The sequence below is a fragment of the Crocodylus siamensis genome, chromosome 1 (assembly GCF_052110815.1).
Source record: "Crocodylus siamensis isolate JL-2025a chromosome 1, ASM5211081v1, whole genome shotgun sequence".
NCBI classification, from domain to species: Eukaryota; Metazoa; Chordata; order Crocodylia; family Crocodylidae; genus Crocodylus; species Crocodylus siamensis.
Genome location: NC_143395.1, coordinates 427,000,338 through 427,026,622, shown reverse-complemented (window position 1 = coordinate 427,026,622; position 26,285 = coordinate 427,000,338). Strand labels below are relative to the sequence as shown.

At 68.0% G+C, this 26,285-nt stretch overlaps 1 protein-coding gene across 4 annotated transcripts; it reads right to left on the bottom strand.

The window, feature by feature from the left end:
* Window positions 1–604: 604 nt before the first annotated feature.
* DPYSL5 (dihydropyrimidinase like 5) lies at window positions 605–22,481 on the bottom strand. 4 transcript variants are annotated; one of them, XM_090031216.1, is made up of 13 exons: window positions 22,410–22,481; window positions 13,431–13,695; window positions 10,962–11,120; window positions 10,544–10,723; window positions 10,288–10,356; window positions 9,561–9,605; window positions 8,685–8,760; window positions 7,697–7,853; window positions 6,785–6,926; window positions 6,328–6,470; window positions 5,940–6,147; window positions 2,913–3,081; window positions 605–2,001 (listed from the first exon to the last, which is right to left on the bottom strand). In XM_090031216.1, exons 2-13 carry the CDS (start codon window positions 13,689–13,691, stop codon window positions 1,916–1,918), a joined length of 1,695 nt encoding a protein of 564 aa, XP_089887342.1. In that variant the 5' UTR covers window positions 13,692–13,695; window positions 22,410–22,481; the 3' UTR covers window positions 605–1,915. The 4 variants fall into 4 exon arrangements, with proteins under 4 accessions (XP_089887342.1, XP_089887341.1, XP_089887339.1 ...); XM_090031215.1 differs by lacking the exon at window positions 22,410–22,481 and adding an exon at window positions 14,876–15,989; XM_090031213.1 differs by lacking the exon at window positions 22,410–22,481 and having other exon boundaries at window positions 13,431–14,162.
* Between the last annotated feature and the right edge of the window lie 3,804 nt (window positions 22,482–26,285).

Sequence of the window (26,285 nt, the reverse complement as noted above, 5' to 3'; positions counted from 1 at the left end):
GCCTGGGGGTGCCAGAGCCGAGGCTGGCACGAGGGCCTCACGCCAGGCCCCCGTCTCTCCTGCTGGAAAAGTGCCGCTTGCTCCACGTGGGGCACGGGCCCTTCGCTCCAGTCGCCGTCCTCCATTGCTGCCCAGCACTGGCTCTCGGAGCAAGGCGATGCCTCTTCCCGTGTGCAAGCCCAGCCCGCCACCCCCTCCTGCAACCGACCCCAATCCTCGTGGCACCCACTGGGCCCCTCCATGCATCCTGGCTGGCCCCAGGTCCCGGCTCTGGCACCGGATCCAATGCCCGCTGCATCCAGCAATGCATGCCCAGAAAGGGCCGGGGCACGGCTGTGGGGCCTGGAAGGGATGCCCGGCTCCAGGGCAGCAAAAGCCACGGCTCTGGTGCTGTGTGCCGGGCACCTCTGGGTGGGGGAGCCGTCACGGGTGCAGTGACAGGCAGCCCACTAGTGACACAACCCGTCCCCACCCGGAGGTCTCGATATGGGGGTGCCCCCAGACCCACAGTGGCCAGCTGGAGCTGCCCGGCACCCCTGAGCCCCGTGGGGCTGGAGCAGGGCCCGGGGCCGTGGAGCTACACAAAAAGAGGCGGAGGCAGGACTGTGAGAACGACCTTTAATGAGCAAACAACGCACTGCGGGGTCCTAACGAGGGCCGGGGGAGGAAGGGGGCAGGAGGGGCCCAGGGACCTGCCGCCCACCAGGCGCTCACACACCTACGGGACCAACTAGTGGGGAAAGTGCACAAGTCACAGCTCACAGTTCACGCTACCCCGAGGGAACGCAGCGGAGAAACGCGGGGCCCGGCCCCAGCCCGGGCCGGCGGGGATGTGCGGCCTGTCAGCAGCACGGAGTAGCACCTTGGCCGGCGGCTTCGTGGCCGACGCTGAGGCTGGGGAGTCTCGGCCGCCTCGCATCCCCCGCGGCTGGCTCGGGGCCCCGGAGACCCCCACAGCCCAGCCCAGGCTCTAGGGGCTCCCCAGCAGCTCCTGGGGGTGCCCTCGGGCAGCCTGCCCCCGCCGTGGGGCTGCACCCCCCCAGCTCTTGCCATGGAGGCCCTGTGGCCCCTAGGTCCTCCCTGCCCCTCAGGCCAGGCAGGAGGTTGGGGCAGCCGGACCCGTTCCCGGCTTCGCTATGCTGGATCCTGCCCACCGGTCCCGTGGGCTGAGCGAGGGGCCGGCTGCTCCAGGGCAGCTCTGAGGACCCCGTGGCTGCTGGGGGCTCAGCCCAGCTCCTTCCCACAGCAAGTGAGGGGGGTCGGGCATTTGCCTCCATTTCCCACCACGTCCCCACACCCCCGTCGCCCCCAGCCCCCGCCCCGGGGCAGGGTGCTGCCGGGAGAGAACCTGGGCGTCCTGGCTCCCGGCTCTGACCACCAGACCCCACTCCCTCCTCTCCTAAGGTCAAGGGGGGAACCCAGGCGTCTGGGCTCCCAGCCCCGCGACTCCACTAGACCTGCTGGGGCTCGAACCCAGGCCCCACGTGCCACAGGGGGCTCAGCTGCACCCGGGCAGGGGCTTTGTTTTCTGGGTGTCATGGGCCAAAGCCTGCTGCCTGGGGAGATGGTGCAGGGCTCGGCCCCCACCAGCGCCTGCCCAGGCCCCGCGTTTCTCCCGCTTCCCCCCCTAATACTAGTGACACAAACCACCTCCGATTATTTTCCACGTGATGCACAAACAAGTCAAAAGTCACGGATCCAAACCCAACGTGCAAACAGAAAAGGGGGCAGCCCGGAGAGCCCCCTGCCCCCGCCGGCCTGTGTTCGCCCCCAGCCCCCAGCCAAGCACGGGGCAGGGCCCCACGCCTGCCCGCCCGCCTGCAAGGAAGGAGCTGGAGCCGTGGCTGGTGCGTGGCCTTACACTGGGCGGGCGCGGGGCCGGGCCGCGGCTCAGTCGGGAGACGCGTCACCGGCGTTACCAAATGCCACTCGAGCGGCCTCCGGGGGGAGCGAGAATCCGGGCCGACGCTCGCTTTGGAACGTGGTCATCGATCTGAGAACCTGCGGAGACACAGGAGGGACACGGCTCAGCGCAGCCAGGCCGGGCCCTGCGTCAGCGCCCGGCCTGCGCCCCCCATCTCCCCCGGGGACCGCGGCCATGGGCGGACGGGTCCTCAGAGCCGGCTCTGCCCCACGCTGACCTTGGACCCAGCCACGGGCAGGCCACGCGCAGGGTCCTGGCGGCATGGAGCCAGGGCGGAGGCTACAGAAACCATTCCCCTGTCGGGGGTGCGCCGGCGATCGCAGGGAGTGCCCATTGGGCCATCCCCACAGCCTGGCACTAGCCCTACAGCACAGGCAATGTGGCGCTCGTGGCTCCCTGGGGCCCCCATGGAGCTGATGAGCCACCGCCGGGTCTGGCTTCCCCTTCCCAGCACACACTAGCCCCGTGGGCTCTGCCCAGACCCCCTTCCCTCCCGAGCCGGGGGGTTCCCATAGTGCCAGCGAGCGCATGTAACCCACACCCCAGGCGCCAGCTGTTAGACTCAGAGCTACCCAAAGCCCCCACTGGAGCCACAGGCCATGCTGGCCCAAGGATCCCAGCCCAGGTCCTGCCCCTTGCAGACCCTTCCCACCCTCCCCCTCTCCTTAGCCCCTTCCCCAACCCCGGCTCCAGACCTGTTGAGCTGGAGCGCGGGGAAGGGCAGGAACCAGGGCTCCTGGGTTCACTGCTGCACAGAGGGGCCACGTCAGGGCAGCACGAAGGGGCCTCAGTTTCCCCCACGGAGCCGCACGGCAGCACGCAGGACAGGGCTGGGCAGCGAGTCCACACCGGTGGGGACAGCTCAGGGGAGGGAGGGGGGTGTCTGCCTAGCCTGCCCTGGCCCAAGCAGGGGCTGGGGGTGCTGTGGCCTGCCACGTGGCCCAGCGCCCGAGCTGCAGGCAGGCATGGCTGCAGGCCCCGCTCTTACCAGACAGGCTGAAGCTGGACTCGTGGAGGTCCCTCATGCCCCCGTGTCGCGTGGCCGGCCGGGTCGGGGTGTCTGCCAGGGGAGTCCCCGTCTCTTTTTTCCCAGCATGCATCACCACGGCCACGTCCCCCAGGTATGGGGTGCGGTCCACGCCCTTAAGCTTTAAACTCTAATAAAGGAAGAGAAACAGAAAGCCGTCAGCGCCCGGCGGGGGCTGGGCAGTGGGGCCCTACACCCCCTCTCCTCGGACCTGGCCTGGGGCTGGCAACGGGGCAGGGGAAAGAGGCCTGATCTGGGGGAAGTGGGGGGGCAGGGGGGGCACCCCTGCCAAGGGCACTCACAGCAGTTTGCAGCTGGGCACAGTGCAGTGGGGCAGTGCTAATCGCAGTGCAGGCGCAGGGCATCTCATGGGGGGTGGGGAAATGGACGGCGCAGAGGGGCTGCACAGATGGGCTGGGGCAGTCTCCATGCTTGCTGCCCCCACCTGCTGCATACTGGCCCCAGCTGGCACTGGGGAGCCTGCAGCCGCATCAGGGCCAGGCCCATCCCCTAACACCCCCAGTGTTTGCAGGAGAGCCCTGGGGGAGTGAGAGGGGGATGTCCAGACCACAACCCCCATGCCCCAGGGACACCTCACCACGGGGGACAGGGTCAGGTGCCCAGTGGGTTGCTGTAATTGGATCCCGCTGGGATGGGGCTACCCTCACATATCCCTGGGGCAGGGAGCAATGCTCCACATGGCCAGGACCAGCCTGGGCCTTGGGGCCACCAGCCAGTGGTTAGTGTCCCCCCAGCTCTCACCCAGGATCACAGAGATCACGTGTAGTCCAAGCCCTGCCTGAGGCAGGATCAGCCCCGTCCAAACCAGCCCAGACAAACCCTGTGTCCGACCTCGGAGCCACACAACACAGTCACCCCGACAGCCCCAGGCACAGGGGGGCCATGGCCCCCAATGTCCTCCAGCTGCCGGGGGTGGGGGGTCATGGATGCTGCAGACAGCCAAGGCCCAGGCTGCACCCCCCACTGCGTGGAAGGCAAACCCCCACAGTGTGGACAGTCTGAGCAGGGGGGGAATCCCTTCCTGCCCCAGTGCAGCGTGGGGCCGAGTCTGAGCGCAGGGGCAAGACCCTCCAGCCAGGACCCTGCAGGGTTGGTGTTAGGAGGAGCATCGGCACAGCCCAGCCTCATCCCCAGCTTTGGGGTGGGGTCAAGAATGGAGCTGCTCCTGCCCTGGGCACAGCCTCCCCACACGGCACTGGGGCAGGGGGGAGGCACTGGCAGGATGGCATGCAGCCATGGGCAATGCAGGGTGCAGGGGGAGGACGGCGCAGGAGGGTCTGCAGTGCCAGGCAGGCACGGGGAGGCGCAGCACAGTTGCAGCCAGGCTGTAGCAGGGCGCGGCACAGTGCAGAGCACCACAGGGCATGCGGGGAAGGGGCCCTGGGGGTGCAGTATGGGGTGCAAGGCGGGTTGCAGCAGGTGCAGGACGCAGAGTCACTTGCAGTGCAGATCAGGGTGGTTTGCAGCAGGTGCAATGCGCAGCGCAGGGTGGGTGGGGGGCAACTTAGTGGGGCTGCAATGCCAGGCAGGGGCAGGGTCCCTCACTCCCAGTTGCACTGTGCTGGAGACACTGCTGCCCATGAGAGGGCTGCTGCCCCAGCAGGTGCTGGGCACCCTGCAGCCAGGCTGGAGGGCAGGCCCATCCTGCTGCCCCCAGTGCTCAGGAGAGGGACCCAGAGCCCGGGGGGGAGGGTAGAAGAACATCCAGACTGTGACCCTTTGCCCCGAGCCACCCAATGGAGACGCTTCCTTCCCCCCGCACGGGTAAAGTCCAACCCGGGAGCAGGGCTCTGCCAGCCCCACATGGCATGGGGGGCAGGGAGCAGTGGTGCAGTTTGCAGAGCAGGGCATAGCGTGGGGAGACCCTGGGGGGTGCAGCACAGGGCAGTATGCAGCAGGCACAGAGCAGCTCGCAGTGCCAGGTGCATTGCATCGCAGTGCAGCTTGTAGCCCCGTGCAAGGTGGTTTGCTGGGTAGGGCAGAGCTTTGGGAAGGTGCAGTGGGGCAGCAGCGGAGCAAACGACAAAGCAATTATGGCGCAGGGCGGGTTGCAGCATGGCGCAGTGCAAGGCGCAGTGCAGTTTGAAGCACAGATGCAGCGCAGGGTGCAATGCAGTGCACGGCGGGTTGCAGCAAGGCGCAGTACAATTCACAGTGCCGGAGTCCAGATGGGTGGGGGGAGGGCCCACTGCACGCCCGCCCCCACAGCTGTGCCCAGGGCATGTGTCCCTTATGATGCACGTGACCCACGGCATGTCCCTATGACCCCCAAACCTGCTCCCCGAGACGGGCACCAGTGACCAAGGTCCCAGAGCCAGCACCAGAGGGGCCGTCAGAGCCCAGGGAGGGGCCTCCGTGCCCCACCCCCACCCCCCGCCCCACTCATGGCCATGTCCAGCCTACAGTCCTTGGCCCATGCCAGCCACTCGCCCCCTTACCCTCTGCCATGGCGGCTCCAGGCTCCCCTCACTGCACCGAGGAGATGCAGGGGCTGGAGCCCCACAGCTCCCTCCCCACCTGCCCACTCTGGTCAGCCCTGGAGGCATCAGCCACACAGTGTCCTGTGGACTCTGGGGGACATGGGACTTGGGCCTTGTGGCCTGTGGCTGTGTTTGACCACATGGTTGAGGACCTGGGTTCAAGTTCCCAACCCAGAGCTGGGTGCTGGAGCAGGAAGCTCTGCTCCACGTGGGTCTCCGCCATCACCCAGCACAAGCCCAAGGCCACATGGCCATGCAGGGAGGGAGGCAGGTGAGCCATGGCAGCCCCTCCATCCCCCCAGCCTCTTCTGCCAGCACAGAGATCCTGGGTGACATGGCCGTGGGCCAGGCCTGCAGAAGTGAAGGGGCTGCCACGGGAGCGCAGGAAGCAGGGAAAGCCCCACCATGTCACGTCATGCCCTATCATGCCACGCCTGACCCTGACATGCCATGCATGACACTGCCATGTCCTGCCGCCCACTCCTACCTTCTCCCGCTGCACGAGCTTCTTGTAGACAGCATCTGGGAAGGAGCGGAGGGGGCAGAACTTGCCAGTGCCCTCGGCACACATGAAGACGCCGTTCTCGTAGACCACGCGCCCGCGGCTGATGGTGACCAGGGGCACCCCGTGGCACCGCATGTTCTCGTACAGGTTTACATCCCCTCCCTGCACCTGGGTGCTAGCTGAGATGGTCCTGGGGGGCAGAGGACAAGTAGCCGGTGGGAAGGGTGGCTGTGGGCAGACCCGAGCCCCACGGGAGACCTGCCAGCACTGGGCACGTGGCCACAGCTGGGCCGGGTGCCTCTGGGCTTCACAGGTGGATCCCCACCTGCCCAAGGGCTCAGAGCTGGGGGCCGCAATTGGGGGCACATACTTGGTGGCCTCGGGGTCCCAGACAACAATGTCAGCGTCGGCGCCGGGGATGACGCGGCCCTTGCGCGGGTACAGGTTGTGGATCTTGGCGGCGTTGGAGCTGGTCACAGCCACAAAGCGGTTCTCATCCATCTTGCCCCCAACCTGCAGGTGGGTGCAGTGGGTGAGACATGGGTGCCCCCACCCCGTATGGTCACGGTCCCCGTCCCACCCCACTGCCCCTCCTGGACGTGCAGCTGGACGTGGGACGGGGCTGCTGACGCTGCCCGCGGCACCAATGCCCACACGTGGCCAGCAGCGCCACCCACGCCAGAGGCCGACACCCAAGGCAGGACCCACAGCCGGGGGGCTAAGCTGAGCCTGGGGTCCTTGCCCAGCCGGCATGTGGCCTCCCAGGGGGGCTCTGGACCCACAGACACAGCAACAGTGCCTCTGTCCCCCCAGCCAGCACCACGTACCACGCCACGCTCCCAGATGATGCTCATGCGGTCCTGGACGCCGCTGACGCCGTGAGGGATCTTGGTGAAGTCCTCCTTGCCCATGGCCTTCTGCTTGGTCGTGAACGGCCGGTGGTCTGAGGCCACAATGTTCAGGGTGTCGCTGTCGGGGGAGAAGGCAGCAGGTGTCACCCACGAGGGAGCACGGCAGGGTCTTCCCGCGCTGGGCGGGGGCAGCACCTCGCCCAGGGATCCTGGCACCGCTGGGCACGGGCTTCCAAGGGCCAGTGGCCCCTGGCCAAGATAATCCAGGCGCAGCGATGCCTGTGCTCTGCTGTGGGGATTTCCGCTTGCCGCACAGGTCAGGAGGGAATTGTTTTCCCTTCCTGCTGCTCCTTGTGTCAGGGGGTTTTAAGCCTCCCGCAGAGCAGCCAGCAATGCTCCTGCTGGCACCAACCCCGCAGGGTCCTGGCTGGAGGATCTTGCCCCCGCACTCAGGCTCAGCCCCGTGCTGCACTGGGGCAGGAGGGGATTTCCCTCTGATCAGATTGGTCTGGACTGGGGGGTTTTGCCTTCCTCTGCAGTGGGGGCACGGCCTCGGCCTGGGGTCTCTGGAGTGTCCATGACCCCCTGGCAATAGCAGGACGTTGGGGGCTGCAGCCCCCCTGCATCCGAAGGCCAGGGGTGATGCCCAGGGCTGTCAGGGGTGACTCTGTCATGTGGCTCCGAGGCTGGACACGGGGTTTGTCTGGGCTGGTTTGGACAGGGCTGATCCTACCTCCGGCAGGGCTTGGACTGGACGTGACTTTGCAGCTCTCTGCCAGCCCCACGGATTTGGGTTTCTAGGACTCACAGCCCCTGGGAACTGCCCCAGTCCAGAGCCAGAGGCCAGTGCTCCCTGGGAACCCCCCGTGGCCCCCGCGGCGCCCGTACTTGGCGAGCAGGCTCATGAGGTAGTTGGAGGTGTTGGTGTCCAGGCGCAGGGGAGGCACAGTGACGTAGGCCGCGGCATGGGACCAGTCCTGGTGGTAGTAGTGCAAGCCCGTCAGCGTGGCGTGGGCTGTGGTGGTCTCGGCATACACCACCTTCCCTGCCAGTGGGAGAGAGAGGGTTGCTCGGGGCCAGGGTGTGTCCCACCCCCAGCCCTGGTGGGTTCAGCTCCTAACGCACTACTGGCCGGCCTGGGGCTGGCTGGCTTGGCCAGGACTGGGCCGATCCCTTGAATGCAGCTCGCCGGGGCAGCTGTGTCACCCCAGCCGGATGGGGAAATTGAGGCACGGGGCCTCTTGCCCCCAGACATGCGTGGTGCCCACCCAAGGGTCCGCAGGTTTGGCCAAGCCTCCATCCTCGCTGCCCGTGGCTGAGGGGGGTCAGCATGCGCCTGAAGGGGCTGTGGGGGGCACTGGGGGCTCCTGCTGTGGCTCTGGGAGCTGCGGCTGAGCTGAGGAGACCGAGGGACCTCCTGTCCCTGAACCCCACGGCTCAGCCCAGGCATCAAATAGTCCCAGGCATCCCTGGGGGCCTCGCCAAGTCACTTGCCATGGCGGGGGGTGGGGGTGCTGAACAGCCAAGGGGCTGTCCTCACTGTGGGGGCAGGGGGACTTTGGGGGCATAGACCCTCGCCTGGGCTGTGGTGGGGGGAAGGGGCCAGCCTGGGGTACTGCAGGGCCAGGCCTGTTTCCAGATGCAGGCACTTGCTCTATGCCGCGTGTGAGAGGGCTGGATGCTGGGGTACTTCAGGAGCTGTCACACAAGGAGGGGATGGGGGTCCCTAGGTGTAGGGGAGGCAGAGAGCTGCATGCTGGCACTGCAGTCTGTGCTGTCCAGCCCCAGGCCCAGGCCCAGGCCCGGATGGGGCTCCAGGGCTGGGCCGTGGCCTTACTGGGGCGGGGGTGTCTGAGCCCCAGCCACGCGGCCTCACCTTGCATCTTGGCAGCCGCCACGACGTCCCCAGCCGACATGCTGGACACGTTGACCAGGTACACGGGGCAGTGGGTCTGCGGGGAGACAGGTGGGGTCAGTGCCGCCCTGGCCGCAGGGCTCCCGGCCCAGCACCCACCTCTGTCCCCCCAGGCCACGGCCCAGCTGCCCCATCCCATCCCTCCCACCCCACACCCAGGAGCAGGGCTGGTCTCAGCCAGGGCAGGAGCTCACACGTAGACACAGATGTGCTCACACATGCATGTGCACACACAGAAGTGCATATGCAAACGCACGCAACAGAGGTACTCACCGTGCACACGCGGACAGACCTGCACACACACAGACACACGTGCACACACGCAGACAGACCTGCACACACGCACACGGTGCATGACTTCCATTCCCAGCATGTGCTCCCCCGAGACCCGCCTGCCCCCAGCTCCATGGGGGCCCAGGAGGCCGGTACAGGGAAACCCCCAGCCTGGGGAGACAGCGCCACCTGCACACACCCCACGGCGGCCTCGCGCTTGCAGAGAGGTTCCCCCTCCCTGCAGCCCCAGCGCTGCATCCGCTCCCCCACGGACCAGCCTGTGCCCAGCTCCCCCCGCAGCTGGGGTGCAGGATGAACCAGGGGGCCTGGGACTGGCCCACAACCTGCTCCTCCTGCCCCGCTGCCCACAGCACTGGGGTCTGGGATGGGGAATCCTTCCTCCCACACACACAACTGGGCTGGAGCCTCTGGCTGTGCAGCGGGGGTGCTGCACCCCACAGGCGGGGGAGAGTGTGGGCAGCAGGAACTGGGGCATGAACCCAGGTGTCCAGGGGAAGGCAGACAGCTGGAACAGGACCCAGGGCTGGTGTGGCAGCGACTCACCCTGTTGGCGATGGTGATCACACGGTGCGTGGCCTCAGCCTCCAGCTGCAGAGAGAGAACGCAGTGACCCCGTGGCACCTGCTGGCCCCTACCCCCCAGGGGGCTGGGGGGCAAGGGGCTGGGGCCCTAGCTGTCCACACAGGCCCAGAGCATGGCACAGATGCTGCAGCCGGGGCCTGGCGGTGGGACTAACAGACTGGCCCTTCTGGACAGATACCCCCAGGGCAGCACCAGAGCGGGGGCACGTGCTGCTGGGGGCATTGGTGGAAGGTGGGGGGCCTCACGGCTCCAGGGGAGGTGCCTGCCCTGGCACAGACACAGCCAGGGGTGGAGGGGGGAAGCAGGGCACGTGCCCCGGGGCTGGGGGGGCTGTGGGGACCGAGTCGAGCCACGGGGCATGCAGGCATCTCTGCAGCCTGGGACGGACCCAGCCGTGGCTCCGTGAGGACGTGGGGTCCCCTGGAGCGGGGAGGATGGTGGCCCAGCATGGCTGGGCCTGACTCAGCTCAACCTGGCATGGGCTTGCTGCTGCCGGGCACTAGACCCCTCCCGCCCCACAACGCAACTGCCTTCGGGTTCCCCTGCCCAAGTCTGTGCCCTGCAGCAGCAACTTGCTGGGCTGGGACCTTCCCCAGGCAGGGGCTGAAGGGGTCCAGCCGTCCCCATCTCTGGCAAGGTCCCAGTTGGGCCCTGGTGTGTGTGAGCCTGCGGCTGGACTCCACCATACCTCCTCTGGCCGGCTGATCTCGATGCCCTCTGGCCCCGTGATGCCCAGGTCCAGCGCCTCCTTCGCGCCCTGGGAAGGGGAGAAAAGGTCACAGCAGGGCCTGGGGTCAGTCCTTTGCCCGCCCGGCCCCGCGGGGCGTGGAGGGCCCTGGATCCCTGCATTAGCATGCAGCTGGGCAGGCAGGAATGTCCCCTAAGCACCCCCGTGGCCCCCACGTCGACCCTGGCACAGGGCAGAAGGTGGAGTTGGGGCTCACCTCTGCCACCAGCTCCCCGTTCTCAGCGTGGACACGTGCGACGGCGCCCACGTCACGGCAGGCGCGGAAGACCTGGTAAAGCTCGCAGTCCCGCAGCATGTAGAGGTCCTTGTAGGTCATGAACATCTGGAACGAGTTCACCCCCTTCTCCCGCACCAGCGTCTCCATCTCTGCCTTCACCTGCCGGAGGACAGCGCCGTGCGGCGCGCCTCAGCATGGCCTGCCCCAGTTCTGGCTGGTTTCTGCTCCCCCTCAGCCACTGCCGCTGGGCATAAAGGATGCTCTGCACCCCCAGGACTGGGCCAAGCACAGAGCAGCACGGAGCCCTCGGCCTGGGGGGCAAGGAGAAGCTTCCCTGGCACCGGGGCACCCCACGCTGGGCCCATTCGAGCCCTGGCGCAGTTGCAGCAGCACTCACCTTGGGCGCCCACCAGGTGATACCGACGTGCAGGGCGTAGTCACAGCAAACCTTGGGGTCAGCCAGGCTCCGGCACTTCTCGTAGGCATCCACGAGCGACATCTCCTTGTCCGGCAGCACATGCCCAATGATCATGGTCGTGCCCCCAACCAGGGCAGCCTGTGGATAGAGACACCAGCATCACGGGGCGATGCCCCCTGCCTCAGCACGGAGTAGCCAGCACCCCTGGGGCCGGACACTGTGCAGCCCGCAGCCTGCCCTGCCCAGCCTGAGCAGCAAGGTGGGCATCTCCCCCTTCGCAGCAGGGCTTGGGGCTCTGGGGGTGAAGTAACGGCTCCGGAGAGGCCGCCACGGCACGGGGGGTGCAGCGCAGGGCTGGAACAGGGCTGGGGGGCCGTGCCCAGGCAGGGCAAAGGCTGCGGACACTCATGGAGGCAGCGCCACGAGGGAGAATCAGCTGGGAGTGACTGGCAAGTAGCGAATGCTAACTTGTGACCTGCCATCTTTAGGGTTCAGAGGTAACGGCCGAGCTGTAAAGGACCGGCCGTCTCCCGGACAGCAGGACAGCAGTGCCGAGGACAGAAGGGGGACGAGCCACTCTTGTCCTGCCTTGCTGGGGGTGAGGCACTGCCTCTCCCTGCGCAGCCGGGGCCCAGGGCCTGGCCCCTCACTCCCGGCTCAGGCCAGGGCTTGTTCACCAAACAGGCCGGGACCAGGCCTCTCAGCACCAGCCCCGCGCCCCCAGCACACGCGGCGCAGCAGGGAGGAGCCCGGGGCGGCTGGGACAATAGGTGCTGTGTGGGGAGAGCTCCCGGCACCAGGCACAGGCGGGCGGGGGTTGTGCCCTCCCGCCCGGTGCCAGGGGCCGGCTGCGGTGGACCCGGGCCCAGGGGAACGAGCTCCTGCGCCCTCCGCCCTACGTGATGCCCCTGCCCCAGGGGCCCTGGCATCAGGCCGGGGCATTCACAGCTGTGCTGCCTGTGCAAGGCGAAGTCCTGTGGGGCACGTGTGCACGCATGGTGTTGCGTGTGCATGTCAGGCAGCTGCCCGGGCTTTGCCACAAGCTCCCAGGACGCAGACCCCCTCTAGGCCTTCGCCCTACGATCACTTCAGCCCTGCCCCATGTCCAGCCCCACCCCGCTCAGGGTCCCCTGCACCCCAGTCGACTCATCTCCTAGCCTCTGCCTGCCTGTGCCTGGTGACATCCTGTCGCCTGCCTGGGACCCGCTCCCGCTCCTCCGCCCCGACATGGAGCCCAGAGCTGGGCCAGGACCCGGCTGCAGCCCAACGGCACCGGGCACAGCGAGGCCATGGCGGGCACGCGGCCCCAAGACGGCACGCCATGGCCAAGCGCTGCATGCACCAGGCTCCAGGAGGTTGGATGAGCTTGGGGGCTCCTTGCCCAAGAGCCTGGGGGCTTGTGGGGCTTGGGCCGTAGGCTGCAGCCACGTCCCACAGACGCAGCGGGTCGTCCAGGGTCAGGAAGGTGATCTCCAGCCCCAGCCTCCTCTGCGGCCCCGGTGCTGGGGGGCACGTGCCAGGGGCTGCCAGGCCCTTGTGTGGCCTAAGGGTGGGACAAGGCCTGCAGCCAGAATGGGAGTCATGCCCCTGGCAGGGGGAGCAGAGCTGGCCAGGCACTGGGCTCCCCCAGCCCCTCAGTCACCCCATGCCTCTCCGTGGGGCAGCGCTAGGACCTGGGCTGCCTACGAGTGCCTGGGGGCCAAGTCGGCCATGCTTTCCCCTCCAGGCAGGCAGCGCGGGGTGGCGAGGGAGCCCTGCGGGGGTCAAGGCAGAGCTGCCCCTGGCCACAGCCCCAGCAGAGCAGCAGCACGTAGGGACAAGGCAATGCGGCAGAGCATTTTGCTGGTTCTCCCCCTGCTTCTGCTCTACATGGTGGGGGGAGGCTAATCCTCCCCCCAGAGGCTCTGGATGCTGCAGCCCAGGCTGGGGATGGGGCTGGGCCAAAGCTGCTGCTGGCACCAGCCCCGCAGGGTCCTGGCTGGAGGGTCTTGCCCCCGCGCTCAGGCTCAGCCCCGCGCTGCACTGGGGCGGGAAGGGATTTCCCCACTGCTCAAACTGGTGCAGACTGGGGGGTTTTGCCTTCCTCTGCAGCGGGGCCCGGCCTGGGCTCTCTGCAGCATCCATGACCCCCACCTTTGCAGCAGCAGGACGCTGGCAGCCATGGCCCCATGCTTTCCTGGGGGCAGGGCCGGGGCAATACCTGTGGCGGCGTCAGGGGTGACTGTCGTGTTGCTCAGAGGTTGTATAATGGGTTTGTTGGGGCGGATCCTGCCTCAGGAAGGGGGTCGGACTGGCTGTGACCCCCACAGGTCCCCGCCAGCCCCGCGGCCCTGGCAATCTCTACGGGGAAGCGGGGCCCAGCTGCCCAGACACCCCCAGAGCGCCGTGACGAGGGGAGGGCACTGGCAGAAGCAGGTCGAGGCCGGGCAGAGCGGGACAGGGCGGTACCTTGGTGCCGTGGTAGAAGTCGTCCACGCAGGTGGCGTTCATGAAGGTCTGGTGGAAGTGGGTGCTGGTGTCGATGCCACCGGGCAGGACCAGCTTGCCCGTGGCATCGATGACCTTGGCGCCGCCGGGGATCATGAGCTCGCGGCCCACCTGCTGGATGACGCCGTTCTCGATGTACACGTCCGCCTCCAGCGTGCAGTCGTCGTTCACCACCTTGCCGCCCCGGACCAGGATCCGCATCGTGGCCGCGTTGGCCAGCATGGCTCTGCGGGGCAAAGGGACACACATCAGAGCCCGGGCCCCACACCCTGCCCACCGGGCGCCCCCGCCTCCCTTGACCCTGCCTGGACCCCAGCATCCCAGACCAGTGTCCAGCGCTGGACGGGACCCCGTGCCCCAGCCCCTAGTCCATCGCACCCTGCTCCTGGGCACAGGCTGGCCCCCCACGCAGCACAGGGGCCCGCACGGGGCACCGGCCCCAGACTCAGTGGCTGGCAGGGGCAATGGGGGGCCGGGCTCTCGGGGAGGCCTGGCACTGCTGCCACAGGGTGCCCCTGCCCGGCTGGATCAGGAAGGGCCCCAGCACCCTCGCGCTGGCGTTGAGCGAGCCCGGGGGACGGGGTGCCCCGCAGAGGGAGACGCACCCCACACAGAAGGGGGCAAGCCCAGGAGGTGCCGGCCAGACGTGTGCAGGATGCGGCCCCTGCCCCATTTGTGGGCAGTTGGCCCGGTGCCCTGGCCCCGCCACACAGCTCCCCCCGCACCTGCTGGCCCCCGTGACTTGGACGACCTCCGAACTCCCCCACCCCGTACAACCCCTCCCGGTGCCCCGCGGTGCAAATGTGGCCCCAGCTGCTCTTGCCCCAGATGAGCCAGTGCCAGGCCCCGACCCACCCAGGCCCCCTGCGCCGCACCAGGCGGGCAGCACCGTCCTGCCCTGGCAGGGCAGATGCAGGGGCTGTGCTCCCCGTGGGGGCAAGAGGGGGCCACACGGTGAGGGGGGGAGACGCTCTCTCTCCCCATGGGGCTACAAAGCACAGCCCCCCCCCATCCGGCAGCCCTGCCTGGCTCCCCGAGCAAGACCACCGCCCTGCCACGCGGGCACAGCGCCGAGCTGAGAACCAGGACGCCTCCAGCCAGGCTGGCCCGGGACCCAGACCTTGCACCCAGCTCCCGTTCCCGACGTGCCCTTCGACCCCGGGGCCACGGGGCCCCGCCCCACACGCCCATGGGCAGGCCCAGGAGAGCTCCACAGCAGGCCAGGCCACGCTGCAGGATCCCGTGACGTCCGGCCCCGTGCCGTGCTGGGCTGCAAGGAGATGCTGAAGGCTCAGGCACATCCCAGGCCCGGCTCCCATGGGGCTTGGGGAGGGGGCAACAGCCGCAGCAGCGCCGAAACCTTCCTTCCTCTTCCTCGCTCCAGCTCCCTGCCCCGGGCGGCCTACCTGTCCTGCTGCTCCTGCATCTCTGCCTCCGAGAGCCACTGGACCGACCAGCCAGGGCCGGGCGTGGGCTTCCAGAGGGAGGTGCCGCGCTGGCCGGACACGGCCAGGCAGCTCGGCTACGAGCTACCAGGCTGCAGCCCCGGCTCCTGGGCTGCGAGCAGGATGCACGGTCTGCGGCAGGCTCGCGGCATGGGGGGAGCTGCTGCAAGGCAAGCGGAGGTGCCGTGAGGCGGGCGTGACCGCGGCCCTCGAGGCACCAGGCTCAGGGCAGAGCCACTTCGGCCAGCTCCGCATGCCGGAGGGTCACGGCCCGTGCAGTGCCGGCAGAGACCCCAGGGCACGGCCCGGTTGCTACCGAGGGCTGCGTGGGCCTGGGTTCGGGCTCCCAGCCCCGGCTCCCCTCCAGGCGGCCACGTCCCGGCCCCGCGCCGGAGGGGACCATCCACGCTGCCGGCAGATGAATGCCCGATGCCGAGCGTTGCCCACAAGGCTGCCGACCGGGCTGGCAGGGGTGGGCGGAGAGCCCTGCCGCAAGAGACAGGACTCCCCTTCGAGGGCCACGGCCCCCTGTGCCTTTGCACAGCTCAGCATACACGGGGCCTGTTGCTCCGGAGCCAACTCGGTCCGCAGCACGACGCAGCCGGCGCCTGCTCCAGGCTTCCCGCCGGCTCGCAGCGCTGCAGGCAGTCTGCAGCCGGGCAGGGGTGACCCAAACCCAGGCCCAGCTCAGATATGCAGACGGGCCGGTGGGCTCAGGATGGCGGCGCACACGTGAGGACACGAGGCACCAGGCAAGGGGACACGTGCAGTCAGGCAGCACACGAGACGGAGGCGCTGGCGTCCCTCTCCCAGCCGTGGCATCAGGAGCCACGCGGCTCTCGCAGCCTCCGAGCAGAGCCTCAGCGGGGTCCTGTGGTCGGCCCCCAGGACAGAGACAGGCAGAGGCTGGGGTCCATATAGGCCCCCCGAAGAGCTGCAAAGCTGGGGCTGGAGTGGCCTCGACTCCTGGGCCCTGCCGGCAGCCCCTGGGCTCTACTCCCTGCCCCGGGGGTCCCAGCTCCGCAAGTCCTCCCGCAGCTGCTTTGCTCCATGCAGCAGCTGCCAGGTGACCGGCCTGGCTCCCCCCTTCCCAGGAATGGCAGCCCCCCGACTCAGCCCCTCTGGTCTGGAAGACGCCCACCCCCAGCTGTAGCCCCCCCCGAGGTGGGGAGCATCCCGTGATGCTCCAGTGCACCTGCTCCCAGCCCCACAACCCCGAACAGGTCAGAGTTGGCTACAGGAGCATGCCCAGGCCCTGCTGCAGCTGCAGCGTGGAGGGGACAGGGCCCCCCCGGCCGGCACGCATGCTGCTGCGGGGGAGCACCGCCGTGCCGCATGCCTGAGAGCGCTGAATTATTGATGCGCCAGCGGCTGGCGCGGGATGGAGCCATGCATTATTCAGCCCGCAGCAGGCTGGGCCACGTGCTGCTCGGGGCAGGGGGGCCACGCTGCTCCCCGGAGGGCTCAGGGCAGGGGATGCAGCTGCGCGCCGGTGAGACCGGTCCCAGGAGCACAGAGCAGGGGGCTCAGGTGTCTGCAGCTCCTCGAGCTCCCGGGTCGGCCCCATGCTTTCCAGGGACAAGTTCAAGGTCACGCCGGCAACGCCCTGCCCCAGAGCAGCCTGGGCAGGGGCAGGACGGAGCCGAGGGCAACGGGGCACACCCGGGCCGGCCCCCAACAGCTGAGTGTGTCGCAGGCACCGTGTGCCTGGGCGGAGACGGGCCTAACCCAGCCCCAGCCGCGCCTACCATTGCCGAGCCCCGTGATGCCAGCGCTGAGCTGGGGGACGCCGCCTGCCCCCCCGCCCCCGCCCTGCCATGACGACACAACGCGCCACCCGTGACATCACCCACGACCCAGCCGGCAGGGGAGAGGGGGCGGCTGCAGGGCAGACCCCAGAGGGACCAGGGCTGCCGCCAGATGACCGCAGACCCTCTCTGCCAATGCCACGGTGGAAAGACCTGGGACCTAGGTTGGACCCCCACCCCCCACACCGCCCTCCAGGCCTAGGCATAACAGAGCTGGACAGGCACTGCGCTCCCCCCTCCAAGCAGACCCCGCTCGTCCTCCAGGACGATGGAGCAGCCCTGTTTCTTCTTCCCCACACCTTGCACAGGTGCCCAGGCGCCCACACGTGGATCCCCCTGCCCAGGTCAGCGTCGTGCGACCCCCCTCCACCCGAGACGCTGGTTCGTGCACCCCCCAGCAGCATGCACAGCCCCCCCTCCCAGCTGTCCAACCTCACGGGCCTGGCCAGCTGCTTTGCAGGGCTTCCCGACAGCTGCGGCGGCTGAGGCTGGGAGGAGGGGGGCGAGGAGCTCCCTGCCCGTCCTGGCTACGGAGGGGCATCTGCAGGCAGCCGGTCCTGCCTCGGTCCCAGGTCAGTGCTGCTGGACCCCCACCTTGCAGGTGAGCCTGGAGCCCGGCACAGCAGCTCCGGGCAGGGCAGGGCAGGGCATCTGTTCAGGTCTACCTGAAAAGTGCTGGGTGAGGAATCGCAGCACGGCTGGGCCCTGCAGGCTCCCAGATCGCCCAGTCCCTGCTCCAGCCGCGTCCAAGCCCTCCCAGGTCCGTCCTGGTCTGACTTGGTCCTAGAGCTATGTAATAAACCAGTGATGAGACCCAGTGCCCAAGGTCCCCTGGTGCCGCAGCCCAGCTCCAGGTAAAGCCGGGGGCCGTCAGTCCTGCTGCTCCTGGGGCGGGTCAGGAAGGCTGCAGAGCCCAGGCTGAGGCCATGTCTCTGCCGCAGAGGAAGGCAAAACCCACCAGTCCAGACCCATCTGAGCAGGGGGAAAAAAATCCCTTCCTGCCCCCAGTGCAGCGCGGGGCTGAGCCTGAGCGCAGGGGCAAGACCCTCCAGCCGGGACCCTGCGGGGTTGGCGCCAGCAGGAGCGTTGGCCCAGCCCAGCCCCAGCCCCAGCCCCGGCTGCAACAACACCCAGCGCCTCAGAGAGACAGAACGCCCCCCCCGCCCCGACCCCTGTAGCAACAGGAAGGGGGAGAGAGCAATCCCCTCCCAGCCCCATGCAGCAGCCCGCAGGCCTGGGAGACCCCCGACACCTCCATGGTGTCCTGCAGCTTGGGGACAGCCAGCAGGATGCACCCATCACCCCCCATTGCTGCCCAGCCACAGCTGCCCTGTCTGTGACCCCCCAAAACCCATCCTGGCAGCTTTAACCCTCTCTCCTAACCAAGCTGGGTATGGAGCTGCAACTGATGCATCAACCCAGGCAGCAGAGGCCCAGCAAGACCTGGCCCACAACCGCCTTGGTCAGCATGACAGTGCTGCAAAGCACCGAGGCCATGCAGGGAATGTGTCCAGGGCTGGAAATGCAAGCGCCAGCCGTTGCACCATCCTGGCATGCTGCACGACCACGGGCACACCGGCTAAGACGAGACACGAGGAACGGCCCTTGCACACCACAAAGTCCGAGCACCCAAGGAAGACAGAGGCAGCCACGGGGAGATGAGCGCCACGTGGATTCGGCCGCAGGCGGGCACTGGGCTCAGCTCACTGGTCTTCATGTGAGCTCGAAGCCCCTGCCCGGACCCCGAGCAGCGAGGCAACACTTCTGGGCAGCACGACCCCTGCAAGCCGTGCCGTGCTGCCCCGTCCCCCCCCGTGAGCCAGCGATTCGGAGGCCGGTGCTGTGACGCCCTCTCCTCTCCGGCATGGGCCACGCGCGTGACCTCTGCAGCTCCCCACGGCTCTAGGATGCCACGAAGCCCCTTCTCAGCTGAGCTTTCCCCTCCTGGGCGGGGGAGCCGGGCACGATGCAGCTGCTGAGCAGGGAGGTTTGCTCGTGGTCCGCGAGCCTGCAGAAGCCGCCGTCGCCTGATGGCACAGCCTGTCGCTGGCTCAGGGCCCGGTGCCTCGCCCGCTGGTGCACACGTGGTTTTCTTTCCAGATGCCATTCATTGCATAAAGAGCCTTAAATACAGAACCAGAGTCACGTCACGTAGGGAAGGCTGAGTACCTGGGCGCACGCAGCCGGACGCTGGAGGGTGCTGGTAAGCCGACGCAGCCGGCTTCACGTGCAGGACTGTGACCCCACACACAGCTCGTTCCCAGGAGGGGGTGGGGAGACCAGCAGTGGAGGGAGCTGGGACGGCTGACACGTTTAATGCCATTTTGACTTCTGTCTTCCCAAAATAGGCCAGCTCTCAGAAGTGCAAGGCAGGGCACGCAGACAGGCTGGATGTTTTCAAGTCCGCGGGCTGGGCAAGGTGCACCATGGAGCCGTCACGGGAGGGCCTGCGGCACTGGCTGAGCTGCTGGCTCCCCCCCCCGGGACCTTGCACAGATGGAAGGGCAAATAATGTGCCCACCTTCAGAAGAAGAGGGTGCGGGGAATACGGACCAGCAGGCTGGTCTCGATACCCGGAGAGATACTGGAGCAGGTCAGCAAGGACTCTATTTATAGATGCCCGGAGGAGAACGTGGAGACGAGGAACAGCCGGCGTGGATGTGCCAAGAGCAGGTCCTGCCTGACCCACCACATTTCCTTCCACGATAGGGATGGAGAAGAGCTGACGTGACGTACCTGGACTGCAGCAAAGCATCTGACACTGTCTCCCATGAAACCCAGCCTAGACCACAGCACCGTAAGGCGGGTGCATGGCTGGGCCGAGTGCGATGCTCCGGGACCCATCACCCGTGGCTCAACATCCCGGTGGGACGAGGTATCCAGTGGGGTCCTGGCCTGGGCCATCTCGTTTTATGTCATTCCCGACGTGCGCCATCAGCCTGCCCCAGGCCACGAATGTGACGCCCATCCTCAAACTGCCAGGGAGGGAGAGACCCCGGAGACGGATGAGCACTTTCCCTACCTCAGCAGCCATGTCTCTCGGAGAGTGAACATGGATGGAGATCCAGCACAGCATCTGGTGAAATTGCTTTGGCACATCTTTATTGAGGTGGACTAGACGACCGGCGGAGGTCCTTTCCAGCCTTCCAGAAAGAAACCGAGATCGGTGTCTACCATGCCGTCGTCATCCCCACTCCTCTACGGATGCGAAGCATGGGTGACCCACTGCTGCCATCTCAAGAGCCTGGAGAGGTTTCACCAGAGACACCTCTGGAAAATCCTCCGCACCTATTGGGAAGCTCACTGCACAAACACCAGCATCATTGCTGAAGCTGGGTCTAGCAGCCCTCAGGCACCATCTTCACTGCGTGGATGCCCCTCTCAACTCCCAAAACAAGTGCTCTGCTCCCAGCTTAGTGGTGACCCGAGGTCTCGCTGAGGCCAGAGGAAGCTCTGCAAGGTGTCCTCAAGAAAATGAACGCCAACTCCGAAAGCCAAGGGGAGCCGTCTTCAATGACACCGCAGCCACAACCACGCAGTCGCCCATTTCAAGGCAAAGCGGGGGAGAGAGTGTCCCAGCCTGCAGCCTGCTCCCCCCTGGGGAACAACCTGCCACTTCTGCAGATGGGTCTATGGCTCGAGGACTGGCCCAGGCGCCTGAAGACCCCAGCGGGCCGCGGTAGAGACCGTCCTCGAATCGCAGGATGGCTGACGACGACATCACTGACTCGGAGCGCATAAATCAGTGCATGCTTTGTACGTATGCAGATGACACCAAGCGGGTGGGGGAAGCCGCCTCGGAGTACAGGGTTGGGATCAAACCAACCCTGATAAATGGGTAAAAATGGTCTGAATAGAGGAAGAGATCAGTGAGGTCAGGTGCGAAGCCTGGTACCGAGGACAGGACCTTCACTTGCACCAGCACTTCGTTCCTGTATCCTGCCTCAGGCAGGGCTTGGACTGGGTGCGGCTGTTGGACCTGCCTCCCAGCCCCACTCCGGGATTTCTGTGATAACAGGGACAGCAGGCCCTGGCCAGGCTGTCACGCAGGAAAAAACCACAGTGGACCACAAGCCGAGCACGCTTGACTCCAGCAGAGACAATGACTAGGCCTGGGAAACCCGGCGTAAGGGAAGGCTGGAGGCACTGGGGGGAATCTGCCTGGAGAAGAGACGATGGAGCGGGCATCTGGTAACAAGCCGCAGCCGCCCGGAGCGGGCTTAGGGAGAAGGGGGCGACCAGCTGCTCTGCATCCACGGGGCACCGGCCTAGGAGACGCGGGCCGGAACGGCACCGCGGGAGACGCAAGGGGGAGAGCTTCCCAAGGGCGGGGCGCGTGGAGCGGCTGCGGGGTCTCCATCGCCGGCCGGCTGGACAGGCGCTTGCCAGGGGCTGCACCGGCTGCGACCCCGGGGCCTGGCCAGCCCGGCTGCTGTGGGAGTCCTCTCCGGGGCCAGGGCTCGCCGAGGGAGCAGGAGGGGCGCGAGAGGCTCGTTCTGCGGCGGTGACGTCGCCCCCGGGCTCTGCGAGGAGGCCGGGCAGGGACGGGTCGGTGGGTGACAGCCCACGGGCAGGGGCTGCCGGTCCCCTCCCGAGCAGCCTGCAGGAAGGGTCTTGCTGGAGCCGAGCAGCCACGAGGTGGGGGCTGCGGGCTCAAACCCTTGCTCCCCCTTCACGGCACGGGGCACCCTGCCCAGCGCGCCTCTGCAGCCAGCTGATGCCTTGGGGCAGAGGGGAGCAGAGGACGGCTCTCAGCAGCCTGGGAGGAAGCATCGCTGGGGCTGCACAAGGCCCCTGGCTGCAGAAAGCGACTGGAGGAGCCTTCCCTGCCGCGCCGCCGTGCCGCAGCCTGCCCTCGGGCACCTCCCTCCGAAAGGGCTCGGTGAAGCCCCCGGCCGAGAACGGCGCCTGCGGCAGCAGCTGGCCACGCACGGCTCAGACAAAGCCTGCCGTCCCCGTCCCCACGGCTCTGGCCGTCCGGGAGCCCAGCCCAGCGCCAAATCCTGCGCCCCGGCGCGGCCAGCGGCGCGGCAGCCGCCGGGAGGAAGGGAGCGCCCGGGGAGGGAGCCGCTCGTGGCCGCGCGGCTCGCGCCCGCACCCCTGCGCCAAGCCGGCCGCGCCCGAGGCAGGCGGCTCCCGCCCCGCGCGGCCCAGGCTCCGGGCCATTGTTCGCGCAGGACAATGGGGCGCGGAGAGCGCGGGGCGGCCGAGCCCGCACACGGCGCCGCGCGCCCCGCTCCCGCCACGGCCCCCGGCGCCGCCGCAGCGCCCGCCCGCGACACCTGCCGCTGCCCGGCCCCGCGCGGGGGTCTCCGCCGCGGGGTCGCAGGTCGGGCCCGGCCTTTGTTGCGGAGGCGTCCGGATGCGGCGGCGGGCGGGGCGGGGGGGGGGGGGGGCGTCCATCTTGCGGCGGCGGCGGCGCCACGCCCGGCTGCTCGCGCGCCCGGCGGGCGATGCGCGGGGGGCCCGGCGGCGCGGGCGGCGATGGCGACGGGACCGCGACGCCCGGACAAAGAGCAGGCGGCGGCGGCGGCGCCGGGCCCCCAGCCCCCCGCCCTGCTCCGTGCCCGCCCCCGGCGCGGCCCCCGGCCCGCTCAGGCGCTGGGCAGCGGCGCGGGGCGGGCGCGGCCCGCGACGGGCGGACACGGCACGAGGGGCCCCCCCGCCCGGCCCCGCGCCCCGCTCACCCGCCGGCGGCCCCGCTCCGCTCCGCGCCGCGCCGCCCCGCTCTGCACCGCGCGGCCGGCCGGCGGGGCGGGGCGGGGCGCGGGGCGGGGCCGCCGGCCGCCGCGCCCAATCCGCGGCCGCGCTGGGGCCGGCGGGGCGGGGGCCGGCGGGGCGGGGCGGGGCCCGGAGAGCCCGGCCCCGCCCCCTGCACCTGCCCGGCCTGGCGTCGCCATGGAGACCGGGGAGGCTGCACAAAGGCCGGGGAGGGGCCTTGGGACCCCCCACCCCCCCACGGGGACCACGCCGTCACTGCCCCCCTCGCCTCCCATGGGGACCACCCCCCCGGCTCCCCCACGGGGACCGCCCCCCACGGGGACCGCCCCCGGCTCCCCCACAGTGCCCCGCCACGGGGAGCTTCCCCCCTCTGCCCCCCGTCCACCCCCACGGGGACCGCCCCCACGGGGACCCCCCACTGCCCCGAGGAGAAGCCGTGCCTCCCCCCGTGCCACCCCCAGCCCCCGGCTCTTCCCAGTGCCCGGGAGCGGGGGCGGGCCGCTGGCTGGAGCCGCCCGCCCGCCCGGGGGCGCCGGGGTGCCGCGCACGCGAGGCCTCGACGCCCCGCCGCCCGCGTCATGACGTCGTCACGCGCCCCGCCCCCCGCCCCCCGCCGCTGCAGGGCCCGGCTGCGCTGGGCTGGGGGGGCCCGTGCCCCGTCCTGCTGGGCTCCGCCCGCTGGGACCCGGGGTGGGTCCTGCAGCAGCTGGAGAGCGGCGTCCAGTCCTGCTTGCACGGGCTCAGACCTGCATGTGCACACCCATTCGTGGGCACGCATGCGTGCCTTCCCGCCCAGCACGTCAGCCCTGAGCTGGGGGCGGCTCGGCACCGGCTGGTGGGCACAGGCCCGGCCGAGCTGGCAGAGACGGGGCTCGGGGGCAGTGGCCACGACCTCACGGTGCAGGGCGGTGGCTGTGCTCCCGTGACCGCGGCCGGCACGCGTGGACACGCGCGCACTCGCACAGCCGCCGGCACCGAGCCTCGTCCCAGTCCCAGGGCAAGGTGCGCTCACCCCGGGCACATCGCTCGCCCGCAGCCACCCGCTACCTCGCCCGTGCCCCCCAAGGGCAAAGCAGCGGCCGCGCACCTGCCGATGCGCGCCCGGCCACGCCAGCTTCACTAGCTGGCAGGCCCCGCAGGTCGCGTCTAGTCCGACCCCTGCCTGAGGCAGGGCCCGCCCAGGCCGATCCCCTGGGCCAGGCAACGATTAGCACCGCCGCACCTGGCGCAGCGCCGGGCCTCACGCCCGAGCCCGCCGCGGGAGCGGGGGACCACGGCCGGTGTCCCGCGTCCGTGAGATGGTGTCGGCGGGCGCTCCGCGTGCGCCAGGCCGAGGCGGCTCCCCCGCAGGGGGAAGGAAATCCCCTCCCGCCCCAGGGCAGCGCGGGGCGAGACCCCCCGCCAGGACCCCGCGGGGCCGTGCAGCAGGACCACGGGCCCAGCCCGGCCCGGCCGGGCGGCAGCAGCGCCAGCACGGCTGCGCGAGGGGAAAAGCAGCAGAAGGGAAATACTTTCCCGGCCCAAGAGGCAAAGCCCAGGAACCCCCCACGGCGTCCCAGTGCCGGGATCCTCCCTGCCCAGCCTCTCCGTGGCCCCCGCGGCGATGGGGAGCCCCCCGCTGCCGGTGTCTGTCCCACGACCTCCCTGCTCTCACAGGGAATTGTTTCCGGATCTCCAATCTAAACCGGCTCGGCTGCAACTTCCAGCCACGGCTCCGCGTCCTCCAGAGAACAGGGCTTTCCTTCTTCTCTCCGGCAGCCTCTCGGGGATTTGCATGCTGCTTTCAGGGCCCCTCCGAGCGGGGAGGTGGAGGCTGCCGTTCAACCCGCTCGGTCTTCCTTTCTGCCGACTCAGTGAGCCCAGTTCCCTCCGCCTCTCCTCACCAGTCCTGTCCCCCAGCCCCACAGCCATTTCCACTGCCCTGTGCTGCACTCTCTCCAATGTGCTCGCATCATTTCTGTAGGGCGGCCACAGCTGGACACAGGACGCCAGATGTGGCCCCCCCAGCGCTGAACAGAGGGAAGAATCGCCGCCCTCGATCTGCCGGCACCGCTCCTGCCGATGCAGCCCCGGATGCCGGTCGCCTTCCTGGCACCAAGGGCGCGCTGCCGGCTCCTGTCCAGCTCCTTGTCCCCTGTCCCCCCCGGTCCTTTTCTGCAGAGCTGCTGCCCAGCCCGTCGCCCCAGCCTGCCCCGGTGCGGGGGATCGCCCCCTTCCCAGTGCAGGACTTTGCACTTGTCCTTGCTGAACCTCATGAGATGCCTTTTCGCCCGATCCTCCAATTACGCTGGGTTTCTCTGAATCGTAGCCCTACCCTCCAGCGTATCTACTACTCCGCCCAGCTTGGTGTCACCTGCAGCCTCGCTGCGGGCGCGCTCCCTGCCATCGTCCAGGCCGCTGATGAAGACATTGAACAAAACTGGCCCCAGGACGGACCCCGGGGCACTCCACCTGACACCGGCTGCCGACTAGACGCCGACCCGCTGATTATTACCCTCTGAACCCAATGCTCCAGCCAGTTTTCTATCCACCTTACTGTTCATTCATCCAGCCTGTACTTAGCCTGCCTGCAAGTATGTTGTGGGAGACCGTATCAAAAGCCTTGCTGAAATCGAGGTACACCGCATCCACCGGTCTCCCCACACCCACACCTGGGGTAGTCAGGTTGGTCCGGCATGACTTGCCCTGGGGTGAAGCCAGGCTCCCTGTTCCTAAGCACCTTTTTCTCCTCCAAGTGCTTAGAGATGGATGCCTTGAGGACCTGCTCCGTGACTTTTGCAGGGACTGAGGTGTGGCTAACCCATCTGTAGTTCCCTGGATCCTTCTTTCCTGTCTCAAAGATGGGCACTAGATCTGCCCTTCTCCAATCATCTGGGACCTCGCCTGATTGCCATGAGTATTCACGGACGATGGCCAGCAGCTCTGCAGTCCCATCAGACAACTCTCTCAGCACCCTCGGGTGCACCCCATCCGGCCCCATGGACTTGTACACGTCCACCTCTGCTAGGGAGTCCCTAACCTGTGCTTTCACCACTGAGGGCTGCTGCCCTCCTCCCCAAATTGTGCTGCCCAGTGCAGTAGTCTGGGAGCTGCCCTTGCCTGTCAAGACCGAGGTAAAAAAGGCACTGAGCAGTCAGCCTTTTCTGCCTCCTCTGCCCCAAGGTTGCCTCCCCCTTTCAGTAAGGGACCTGCACTTTACTGATCTTCCTCTTGCTACCGACATACTTCTGGAAACTCTTCTTGTTCCCCTTCACATCTCTTGCTGCAACTCCAATTGTGCTTTGGCTTTCCTGACTTCATCCCTGCATGCCTGACCAACGCTTGTATACTCCTCCCCGGTTGTTTGTCCAAGTTTCCACTTCTTATACACTTCCTTTTTGTGATTTAGCTTATTTCTCCTATTGCTGAAGCCCAACACCGTGGTCCTGTTCCTTGCAGCTGCATCACACAGCCAACTCCTAGCAAGTCTGTAGCCTCCACGGCTCCCAGGCCCATCTCCCTGCTGCTGCCGTCCAGCCTCTGCCCCCACCCCGTGTTTCTGTCGCTGATTATTCCTCCCAAGCTGCAGCACCTTGCATTTGTCCACACTGAACTCCCCCACTCTTGCGCCAGCCCAGCTTTCCAATCCTTCGAGATCCCCCTAAACCATGTTTGCATCTCTTAGCCTGTTCATGATCCTTCCCACTTTCAAGTCATCTGCCTACACCAGCACCCAAATTGTCAGTAAACATGCTGGGCCCAGGACAGACCCCTGTGGGACCCCCCTACAAACCTGCCATCCTGACATGGATATGCTGATAATGACTCTGCTTGTGGCTGCTGAGCCAGTTGTCTGCCAACCT